Below are 12791 nucleotides of genomic sequence, written 5' to 3'. Positions count from 1 at the left end.
CTGCAGGAGCCAATCAGATGATGTTTCCTGGACATCGTACAGACAGACAACCCCAGCACAACAGAGGAAAACAGAACAACCATAACAGTTCCACTAACATATCACAATCACAAAGCATCTCACTCTTCAACATCAAAACAAGTGTCTGTGTGCTCTTTCTTTAAAAAAAAGGTGAACAGCTCTGTCCTACTGAACCAACATAAACCTGAGCTGACCTCTCTTCATTGGCTAATGTTAGTGAACTTCATCAGGTAAAGGTGTGTGTGGCAGGACAGCAGTGAGGAAGCACATCTAAAATTAGCCACAAGACTACAGGAGGAATGTTTTGCTGTGAACACTAAACACTGAATTCTGCAGTAATAGAAACACTGTGCTGGCTGTATAATGGTTTGATCCAGAGCTGGAGCAGAACGCCGTGACAGAACAATGATTTCTGCATCCAACAAGAGAACGTCAAGATGCCAGCCTGTAAAAACACACACAAAACATGTAACAGCCAAGTCCCGACCATTAACCTTCAGAAAGAGCAGCTCAAGTGTGAAGCCCACCATCATGATGGTACTGAAGCAGTGCTGTAAGGAGGCATGGGCCAAACTCACTCCATGCTGAGCCACACTTACTGCTGCTCATGGGGATCAGATACTGAAGGCAAAGGTTCACATACATTTAACAGAAATGACATTCACCCCTGGATCATTTTGCATTATAAATAAGTGAAAGTGTGTCATGTTTTTGTTTTATTTGTTTTTAAGGTTTTCTTTACCGTGTTATTATAGTTTGACAAGCATCTGATCTCAATGTAGGTCAAAGTTATTCAGGCTTAATAAACTGAGACTATAGCACTGTAGAGTGTGTAAAACATGAATGTGTGTGTGTGTGTTAGTAACAGTGGCCGTCCTGCTGGCTTTGTGCATACTGGGGATAGTTTGTGTCGGCCTTCTGTCTGTGATTGTCGGCTGGAAGAACCGAAGAAGGAGAAAAAACATTAAAAAAGAAACAGATGCGTTTGACTTGGACTCCTCCATGTTTTGCCAAAATGTAAATTAAAACACAAACAATAAATAACATAATGAATTTAATTCTAGTTAATGTTTAATTGATTTTTCCCCCCCAGACCTGACAGACATCGCATCAGGTCTACAATTACAAAGGATGTCAAATGAAGGAAGGCAGAGATGGAAAAATGTAATGCTTTGAGATCAGGGTGTTTATGCATTCAATATGCATTATTTCAGCACCATTATGATGAAATGGTTTCATCAAAGGTCATTATGACATCACTCGGGTTATTTCATTTCAAACAGTGATCCTGTGTTGTTTATCAGGCCTCTGGATGTTGGACAGTCATGAGGATGCAGTGAGTTTCTTTCTTCACCAATCAACATCCAGAGATGTTTGTAGTTTATGACCAATGAAAATGTTTACTTCAAAGTGACAACAGTTTGATGTTTCTGTAAGAAATAATGTACATGGTACTATAATAATGATGCAAATATGGCTGGAGTAATCTATATTAGTTGTGCTAATATGTGTGTGTGTGTGTGTTTTTGTGACATATCAGGACACAACTTTGTATAATGACATGTGTGTGTGTGTATGTGGAGGTGTGTGTGTGTGAGGACATAGTGTGTCCCCATTTTTCAAAAACACTTATAAATCCATACAGAATGAGTTTTTTTTTGGAGAAAGTAAAAATGCAGCAAGTTTCCTGTAGAGAGTTACAGACAGACAGTGTAGGGCTGAGCAGCATATACAGTTTTGTACAGAATAAAAACCATTACACCTTTGGGATGTCCTCATAAAAACACTCCGTCTCTCTCAAAAACAATCATTTACACTGCACAACGTACAGTGGCCGGGATGGGGATTGCTCAATGATAAGTGCAGCCCCCCCCGTATAACATCGAAAACCCTTATATAGTGGGGGGCTCGAAATCACTGTCCTAAGGCTTTTATGTCTTAAAAGCTAGCTTATATAAATCAAACAAATGAAAAAAAAACAGAAACCATAAAATTATAGCAGTTTATTGTATAAAATATAAAAATAAATTCTCTTCTTTCATATATAAATATATATAAAATATAAATATATGTTTTCTTCTGTCCTCAATATAAAAAATATATATAAATTGTTCAAAAGACGTTTGTTACAAAATATTTCTTTTTAAATAAATGCGGTTCTTTTGGAATTTCTATATACTGTATCAGAATCCTGATAAAATCCTGAAAAGATAGTTTTTAAATATATTCAAATAGAAAACTTTCACAAATATGTCACATTATTTACTGTATTTAAATCAAATTCAAATTGCAAAATAAACTTCCTTCAAAAACATTATAAAATCATTCCAATCCCAAACTTTTGAATGGTAGTGTATAAATGACTTTTTTCTTTTTTTCCACAGGCTTTGGCATAAGTTCAAAGTATAGGTGTCGGTATAGTAGACTAGTTTCATCTGAAGCTGAGTAAATGCATTGAATCAGGATGTGTGGTTGGCTATAGCTGCGTAGGTCACGTTAACTGGAGCAGGAGCCGGAGCCGCGGGTCTGGACCCTCTGATGAACCGGAGACTGGAATACTGTACTTGTGCTGCCTGGAAAACAACATCTCCCTGCGTTAATAAATCAATATTAATGACACTCTCAGAGCACAAAGACAACACAAACTACAGACTACACAGACAAACGGCTTCCTGTCTTATGCCACTTCTTTATGGAATCATGTGCCAGTGGTTGCATTGCTCCGGAGTTGTGTTGTTTTCTAATGCCAGTGTTTTACGGTTTTTGTTCTTACACCATTCTGTGAGGTATGCCATTCTTACACCTGTTTCACACCACAAGCATGCGCTTCACTTCAGCATCACTGCAAGAGTATTCACACTAGAAGCATTTGTACAGCGTTACAGCAGTGGCTCCAAAGCTACATATTTCTTCACAAAGGCAACTATAAATTAGTTTTTAGAAGTTGGGCAATTATAAACTTGAAAGTTTAAAGTCTTGTAAGTTTGTTAATGCAGATTTTTTTTTATTTTTATTACACCATACTTTAACCCAAACTGAATAATAAAAAACATGTTTAAATGGGTAAATCTTCTATACATATTTTTGTACATATTCCACTTCTTGTTAAAACACACTAGAGATGCTAAATCATTTTTATTTTAATCAAATTTACTTCTATCAAATTAACTAATTGTAATCAAATCAACAGAAATAAAGTCAGCAGAAATAGAGTCTGTGCGGAAACCACTGCTTCAGCGTTGCTTCTGCTCCTGCTCCCGGTGTGGACGCACTCATATGTTAACATGCACGCAGAAAAAAATACCTGAAAACCAGCCTTTATGCTACTTTCTTGCTTATATGCCATTTTTTTCAGAGAATCCAGGTCTAACCCACCTTGACATTTGAGCTTTCTTTCACACAGTTGATGCAAGAGACCCTGGAAGAACCTGAGAGAGAAACAAACATCTAAAATAAAGCACACTTTATGTGATATAACCTGCTTTTAAATCAGGTTTGAGTGGGGCTTCATGCTGTTTTAGAAGTGGAAGGTTCTCACCTTGCCTGTGACAAAGCACACACATGCAGAGAATAGCGCAGAAACCACATACAACATAGGCACAAACCAAAAGTGTCCTGCAGCCCACGCTAGCCCATGAGCGGTGCAGTTCAGCGTCTGAAACACAAAACCAAAAGAGTCAGCAAACCAATGTTCCCTCTAATGTTTTTTTATTTTCTGAGCAAAATATATATATATAAAATATATATGTCTAGGGCGGACATTTCGGCCACCTGAGCAAAAACATTTTTTTTTATATCCGACCTGTACAGCACAAAAAAAAAAAAACTGTCATTTTTAACTGTAATGTGCTTTTTATATTTGATTTGACCCTTGATGTAACTAAATTATGCACATTTTAGGTTACCTGAGAAAACATTGTTTAGCAGTGCTCTGTTAAAAGAAATTCTATTTAAAAAATCATACAATAAAAATCAGATAGTTCAATTCTAATATTTTAATATAATATAATATAATATAATATAATATAATATAATATAATATAATATGAAAATTGAATTCCCTTTTTGAGGTCAATTATTTATTAGACTTATAATATAATATAATATTTTCAATTCAAAATATTTTCCATTTATTTTCACCACTTAATCAAGCCACTGTTCTTAAAAACGTGATGTTTTATTTCACATGTCATTGCGTTTGCATTGGTGTTGAGCTGTTTCATCTGCAACCATCAAAGTATTCGATTTCTACAGCGACTCATTTGGCGCACATCATTGTCTTTCTATGAAACCTGTAAACCACATTTACCGCTTCTAACTCTATAGAGACAACAACCCTATAGTGGTTTGCCCGGGCATTGCAATTATTTCTCACTTAACCAGAATTTAATCAAATGGCTCTCCCAGCTCATTTTTGCATCTGTCCTGTGCGCTGCATATTATTTGTTCTGCACGCAGCTGAGAGGGAACCGGTGGAAAAAGCAGCTGTTTCACTGGAACAGATAAGAGTCACAGAGAACAAACACTACAGCCGAACCTCAAGAAACTCTCTAAATGTGTTTTCTGTGGTTTCTACGGAGCCCCTAAAGGGACATGGTGGTGGAAAAAAAATTGGGGTGGAAGGAAATATTTGTGTTCCCTGGAGAAACTTTTGCATTTCCTCACAAAATTTTTGCGTTCTCTCGCAAAACCAAGTGGGTTCAGACAAACACTTCCTGTTTACTTTACAGTTTGTAAGTTAGTGGTTCATACAGCTCGTACGTTCACAATGGACGGTTCATAGAGTTTTATTTTAAACTTGGACTCAAGTTCAAATACAATCAGCTTTGCTTAGTTTAAGGCATGGTTTTGGGACATTCTTAAATGCTTAATGTGGCTTACTGTACTACAAGAGTGACATTGAAGCCCCAATTCGGTATTAGGCCAATTAAATACTATTAATACTAAGAACAATTACAATATGAATAACCTTATTAATAGCAATACTATCAGTAAAGCCATAATGCAAACGTTTTGTCCCAGAAAATGCTTAATGGAGGCTAATGAACGAAAACAGTATTGGTTAAAACCAAAATATGGTACACAGTTTATTAATAAAATATAGGCTGTTATGCCCTTATTTGTGTTTGGGGAACGTTTTTCGTCCACTAGTGGGCTAAGTTGAGTCTTATTTTGGCCACAACTTTCTCTGTGTTTCAAGCTAATGGAATGAGCAGGGTGACAAATCTTATTTTGACACATATTTGGGGAAAATGCTTTGAAAATTTTCAAAACTTAAACAATACAGTGTGGGCAAATTCACTAACCTTTCGCTATGTTCGGGATGCAAAACATCCACTCAATTAAACTGCTGTAAAAATTATCAGATAAATATTTTTTTCCTAATTTTTTTTGCCTAAATCTATTAATCAACCTCAGTCCTAATCAAAAAAACTACCAAATGTTTAAAAAAAAAATCCAAAGATTTTAACTATTGAATTACCAAGTTCTTTAAATGATGTCACTGATTTGGAAAAAACCACACAAAACCTTATTTTTTCAATATAAAAAGTGATTGTGAAACTGGATATTTTTTTTACCTTTAAGCACAGTCTTGGGCATGTCAAAGATTAGTAACAACTTTGGTTTGAATGCATTGGGCTTTTTTGTGCAGCATTTTTAATTTTTTCCCGAGTCCCTCATTTGTTCTCACCTTGGCTGTTTTTGCCCCCAGTGACTTCCATTATAAGCGCACATTTTTTTGATTGCAACATAGCCATGACACCATATCATCCTGCATTCTTGATTGTTGAGAGTTTTCCCCCATGGGAAGAGGTAAAATTTTGTTATCTGAAACAGTTGACACTAGGTGGGAGCATTAACCCTTTAGATAGGCCTGTGCAAAAAAGGCTTCGTTTCTTGCTTGTATATGGAGTTATCTGGAGTATAACAGCAAATTATAGTGGTTGTGTGTATGTGTGTGTGTGAGAGAGAGAGTAAGAGAGTGAGTGATAGGACCTTTGTGCACTTACCTGATGTATCTGAAAAAATCCAAATATGCACCTCAGCTCTCAGAACTACATGGAGTAAACAATAAAAAAAATAAGTGTGTTTATGCACCTGCTGCCTTTTGATGGTGAAAAGTACGGATGGCCTATGTGTGAAATGCTGTGTCTTTTACTTACCAAAATTCCAGTTTAAAACTTAAAAACCTGTAAAAAAAATCTACTTTGCATCAGATTTATGAAATATAATGTAATTATGAACCAAAATGCAATACCAACTTCAAATAAGCTGCCCTCGCTGGAGGGGGGTCAAGCTGCATAATAATTTCTAAAACTTTGGTACAAGTCAAGCCCTTTCTCGTGTTGCTTGCTGCTCTTTCACCATCAAATGACCAGCAGAATGGCATGCAAGTGTTTAAATCCATGTACTTTGCTTTTGTTTAGTCTATACTTATCACCACCATTAAAAGACAGCAGGTGCATAATTACACTTTTGTTTACTCCATGTAGTTCTCAGAGAGAGAGGTGTACATTTTGATTTTCTCAAATACATCAAGGTAAGTGCGCAAAGGTCTGTCTCACACACTCTCTCTCTCTCTCTCTCTCTCGCTCATCTCTCTCTCTCTCTCTCACACACACCACACACCACATACACACAATATAATATGCTGTTATACTCCATATAGCTTTCATATACCTGTCAGAAACTAAGCTTTTTCTGCCCAGGCCTATCTAAAGGGTTAATGGTCCCACCTAGTGATCAACTGTAAAAAATAACAAATGTTACCCTCTTCCCAACAGGGAAAACCACTCAAGAATGCATGATTATATGGTGTCCTGGCTTTGCAATCAAAAAATGTCGTTATAATGGAAGTCAATGGGGCAAAAACACACCCACCAACAATAAATGAGGGAGAAAAAATTTAAATCTAAATGCTGCACAAAAACTAAAAATGCATCAAAGCCAATGTTGCTACTAGCTCTTTGACATGCCCAAGACTGTTATAAAAAAGTAAAAAAAAAAAAAAAAACCCAGCCACAATTACTTTTATATTGAAAAATAAGTCATTTTGTTTGTTTTTTTTCCCCAAAATCAGTGACATCATTTATGAACCTTGGCAATTAAAGAGTTAAAATCGTTTTCTATTTTTTTTAAAACATTTGGTAGTTTTGATCAGGACTGAGGTTGATTAATAGATTTATGCAAAAAAAAAAAATTGAAAAAAAAAATTTATCTGATACATTTTTACAGCAGTTTTAATTGAGTGGATGTTTTCATCCCGAACATAAGGAAAGGGTAGTGAATTACTGAAAGTATGGGTTCAGGAAAAAATATAATCCATTACACACAAAAAAAAAAAAAACCACAAAATATATAAAAACACCAAAAAACAAAATAGAAACAAAAAATATGTTCAGCAACCACCCCCATCAATCAGCACAAATCCAAATGTTTCCATATTCACAATGTATTTGAAGCTAAAACATTATTTATTAAATTAACTGGGCTTTGAATGTTCAATTATCGATGGGAAAAAAATTATAATGAACAAAAATGTGCCGCACTGGAGTGGACCGGGGCTCATGCTGTACGGCACAGACTATAATACAGACTATTTAAATTGACTGTGTAACATTTTATCTGTGTTGATGATACTATGGTTTATTTTAATAATGAACAGGCCACGCTGTTTGCAATGAATATGTGTGCATGAGGCGCCGGCGCGATCAAATTGCTGAAACATAAAATACTCTCACTTACAGTAGGGCATAATTCGAAGTTTTCACAGTTTGAAGATTCAATAATATAAAAGATTATTAGAAATTTTATAAAGCGAGCACTGTTACATTCTTATTTCATTCTGGAACCTACGAGAATGCAATTTTCCCTGAATATCCAAAAGACTGCAAATGTGCCATTGATTTTATATAACAGTTCAACAAAAAAGGCTATTTTAAGTGTAGGCCTATATTTCACATTTTAAATGTAGCCTACGTTTTAAACACAATATTGTCAATATTGTTCGTTATATTTTACAACAAAATAATAGTTCCTGCGAAATCTGCAAGAGTACTGGTGTGTGTCTCCAAGCAACAGCGGTGTTTCGTTAGTGAACAAATCTGCAGCTTTGAATGATTTGGAAAGTCAGTACTGATTAATAACCTTTTCATAACTACACCCATTTGCTATGTAACTGAATGAATGAATGAATGAATGCTTCGCCTTTCTCATTAGACAGTGACTTACCGCTACCTATTGGCGATTTTAGTTTTGAATCTACAAGTATCACTTCGTTTTGCCATAATTTATTGCTTCATTTATTATATTAATAATAAACTTAATGGAATGTCAAGAATATGAAACATAAAACATGACATACAGTTAATAAGGCTAGAAAATCTTTGCCTCTATAACAGTAAAAATGCACCTTTAAATCAATTTAAGGGGCAAATATTGTCCCTTAATGGAAAAGGTGTGCCTGCGGTCTAATTGGGGGTACTCAGAAGAATGTTAGGCCCTAGGGGACTATTCTTGTTACAGACTGCTTTGTTATCAGCTTGATATTCTGATCTGTATGATACTAATAAGAGACTGTAACATTTGTTCTGCAGAAGTGATCCACTAAAACACAGGGCACAGGTAGCCAAGTGCCAGCTTTACAGCTTCCTGCTCTGACGTCACATCTCTCTGTGGTTCTGAAGTTTAGATTTCTAATTAATATCATATGAATTTATTATGTGCATCCGTGTGATGCTGTCGCTGGTTTGAATTTGGAGCTCCGTCAAATGTATTGTTAATCCTTTATTTAAACTAACCCATAACCTGCTATTTTCTTATTTTACAGCAGGTGAACATATCCCTGATAGTAATTAACATCAAAAACAATCAGAATGTGCCGGTGAGGACACGTTTGAGCTGCACATGGTGCGATTGGAGTTGGAGCCCATGGAGAAGCAAATCCACGATCTACTGGAGAAGCAGGCCCAGCTACGAGAGCGGAGAACAGCGCTTGAGCTTCCTGTATAATGTTAATACTCCTACCGCCTCTACTCCGTGTGTTTCTCTGCTCAGTGCCCGTGCACCCAGGACGAGATCGTCCCAGGTCTCCTCCACTGCGGCGCCGGGACACCACGGACCTTTGGTGCTTCAGTAGCGGAAGGCATGAGCCAGGCCAACCAGATTCGATCGTCCGGCACGTCCATACTACCTCAGCTAAGGGTTAGGTGCGCGTTCATTGTTTTTTTTCTGGTGCTCGTGTTCTCGATGTTGCTGTGCAGATACCAGCGATCCTGAAGGGTGATGAAAGAACCGGTGCACGCGGGGTGAACGACATCAGGCTGCGGCAGACGGAGGTTCTGAAGCAGGACTTCAGGAACCTGATCGAGACACCTCACCCGCGATGAGGATCATCGTTTTTGGACCGCTTCCGTCGTACTGACGAGGAAATGAAAGGTTCAGTAGATTATTTGCTCTTAATGAATGGCTATTGTCGTGGTGTAATGAACAGAAACTGCTCTTTGTTAAAGACCTGGGTGTTATATCTGACAGCAATGTATCTTTCGAAAATCATACTTCAGATGTTACAAAAACAGCCTTCTTCCACCTCAGAAACATTGCTAAGCTACAGAAAATGTTATCTGATTTTGACACAGAAAAGCTAGTTTATGCATTCATGACCTCTCGACTAGATTACTATAATGCAATAATAGCTGGTTGTCCTGCATCTTCAATAAACAAGCTACAGTTGGTCTAAAATGCAGCTTCTAGAGTTCTTACCAGGTCAAAAAATATGATCATATTACCCCAATTTTATCATCTTTACACTGGTTACCTATTAAGTCTCCTATTTATTTAAAAAATGTTGCTACTGACCTATAAGGCACTAAATAGTTTAGCTCCTGTGTATTTTACTGATCTTCTTATGCCCTCTAATCCATCATGCTCTTTAAGGTCACAAAACTCTGGACATTTAGTAGTACCTAGGATATCTAAGTCCACTAAAGGAGGAAAATAATTTTCCCATCTGGCTCCCAAACTCTGGAATAGCCTTCATGATAATGTCCCGGGCTCTCTGTTTAAGTCTAGATTAAAGACACATCTCTTCAGCCAAGCATTCACATAATGACTCTCATACTCTCGTTCCCAGTTAGATCAGTTAAAAGTCACAAATATATTTTTCGTAGGATTCTTGTATGATTCTATTATCTTGAACTGTTAATTTGTGAAATGAACATTACTTGGACACATTCACTTCTGATAGCAGATCACTCTAAATTTAATGTAGACATTTTCTGATAGCTGCTTCGAAACAATGTGTATTGTGAAAAGCGCTATACAAATAAATGTGAATTGAATATAAAATCATGATGTTTTGGCTGATCTGAAGAGAACTAACCTGCAAATGTGAGTCTGACAGCAGTCCCAAAATGCATTGTGTTTGCACTGATGCCAAGAGCGCAGTAGTACAGCCCCAGATCTGACTCTCTGACCCCAGTGATGGTTAGGCTGACGGAGTCAAGCCCCCTGTCTGCCTCCAGCCGGAAGTGACTTTGATCCTCATTATGGTAAGTAATGAAATCTTTTTTTTGAAGTTTTCCTCTTGCTGCAGATATGAGTAAAGCAATCTTCTCAGAGCTCAGTCGATACCATGCCATCTCAGAGCTGGAGTTGATGTAACAGGGCAGAGTCACATTCTGCTCCAGCTGGACAGTCACATTCACAGTGGCTGCACACATCAAACATTGTGTGCTGATGCCTAGGAGAGACAAAATGCATACAGTTCTTGAATTGCAAGTTCTCTAACTAATTTCTTGGAACTAGGATAAGAGATCTCTTTATGGATGTATACTCACTGACTAAAAGGATTACTTTGAAACTGCTCATGTTCCAGTCTCTTTGTCAGATGCAGATGCAGAGCTCTGAGATGTGGGAGCAGGGGGTCTTACTTATATATGCTTAAGTTTGCAATCACTCGACAGGTCAGGCTTTCACTTGTAAACCACAGTTTTGCAAATTTTCACAGATGTGATGCTGGTGTTTACTGAAAAGGGAAGAATCTGTTTGCTGCTGCATAGCACCACTTAAGTTTCATTTTTGAGGAAGAAGGAAACTCTAGAGCAGCTCAGTTTACACACTCACTGTGTTAGCCTGAGCACATGAACAGTCTGATGAACAGTTCTCCAGTGAAACCACAACACATCACATGTATCAATTCACACATTTCATCCTACATGTACATGTGCACATGTGTGTACCTTGAGAAATGATCATCTTTGATTTTACGCTATACCAGTTCAAATGGAACAAGTGCCCAGCAACTGGCTAACTGCTAAATAAAGTTTCAGTTTCATTTTACATGTTTTTTTCTTCTAGGTTTCTCTTCTTCGTTCTTCTCTTCTATGGATATCATCAAGAGTAGAAACTAATGTCTGATTTGTGGAGAGAAGCATTTTCATGAGAACAGAAACACCATATAGTTTTCCTTAACCAATTTTACACAAAATAACATAATTGCTCTCAAAACAATTAACACAGCCAAGTACCTTAGCCAAACAACTCAACTTAACTGCATATTGAAACCAGATTTTCATTTGAAAATGCATAGTAAAAGTATCAGAACTACACAGAATTTAAAATACACACTTATCATAAAGTTGTTTAATGAGGAGTTTTGTTAAAAGAATAGTTCGTCAAAAATGAAAATGTGCTCACCCTCAGTTCATCCGAGATCAAGATGAGTTTGTTTCTTCATCAGGTTTGTAGAAATGTAGCACTGCATCAGTGTCTCATCAATGGATGCTCTGCAGTGAATGGGTGCCGTCAGAATGAGAGTCCAAACAGCTGATAAAAGGTATAAGAGTTCTCCACAGCACTCCAGTCCATCAGTGAACATCTGGAGAAGAGATAACCTTCATGACTCACATGCATATACACTGCAAACACAAGGTTTAAGAGTTCTCTTTTACAGTATATGATATTAATTTAAACCCTATCATCTGTTGTTGTTGTTGTTGTTGTTTGGCCTTTTTCTCAGATAATATACTGTAGTAAGAGAGTGGACAGGAAGTGAAATGGGAGTGAGAAGGGGGACAGGATCAGAAAGGACCATGAGGCAGGATTCAAACTCTGGTCACCTGAAGTCCAACTGCACTGCGTGTCGTGAGACTACTGGCTCGGAAAAACACCATCATTATTCTAGTCATCCTAAAATTAATATCTCACAAAAACGGAAGCAGCCAGTGTCACACAGAAAGGACACAAACACAATTGCTCAAAAAGGCAGTAATATTCATCATATACAATACCAGGTTAATAGATAACCAGATTAATAAACAAGATATAGAAGAGGTATAGACAAGATATAGAAGAGGTATAGAAATGCGGAGATGAATTAGAATTTTATTATTATTATTATTGTTGTTGTTGTTGTTGTACAAACCCGATTCCAAAAAAGTTGGGGACACTATACAAATTGTGAATAAAACAGAATGCAATGATGTGGAAGTTTCAAATTTCAATATTTTATTCAGAATACAACATAGATGACATATCAAATGTTTAAACTGATAAAATGTATAATTTTAAGGGAAAAATAAGTTGATTTTAAATTTCATAGCATCAACACATCTCAAAAAAGTTGGGACAAGGACATGTTTACCACCGTGTGGCATCCCCTCTTCTTTTTATAACAGTCTGCAAACGTCTGGGGACTGAGGAGACAAGGTGCTCAAGTTTAGGAATAGAAATGTTGTCCCATTCTTGTCTAATACAGGCTTCTAGTTGCT

At 36.9% G+C, this 12791-nt stretch overlaps 1 protein-coding gene across 1 annotated transcript; it reads right to left on the bottom strand.

The window, feature by feature from the left end:
- Nucleotides 1-2080: 2080 nt before the first annotated feature.
- LOC109099639 lies at nucleotides 2081-11506 on the bottom strand. The gene is made up of 5 exons (XM_019113159.2): nucleotides 10860-11506; nucleotides 10403-10762; nucleotides 3560-3676; nucleotides 3397-3449; nucleotides 2081-2594 (listed from the first exon to the last, which is right to left on the bottom strand). The coding sequence occupies exons 1-5, from the start codon at nucleotides 10888-10890 to the stop codon at nucleotides 2481-2483; spliced, it is 675 nt and encodes a 224-aa protein (XP_018968704.1). The 5' UTR covers nucleotides 10891-11506; the 3' UTR covers nucleotides 2081-2480.
- Between the last annotated feature and the right edge of the window lie 1285 nt (nucleotides 11507-12791).

Source organism: Cyprinus carpio, unplaced genomic scaffold (assembly GCF_018340385.1).
Source record: "Cyprinus carpio isolate SPL01 unplaced genomic scaffold, ASM1834038v1 S000006537, whole genome shotgun sequence".
Classification (NCBI taxonomy): domain Eukaryota; kingdom Metazoa; phylum Chordata; class Actinopteri; order Cypriniformes; family Cyprinidae; genus Cyprinus; species Cyprinus carpio.
Note: the sequence above shows the minus strand (reverse complement) of the source record. Positions and strands in the feature narration are given on the sequence as shown.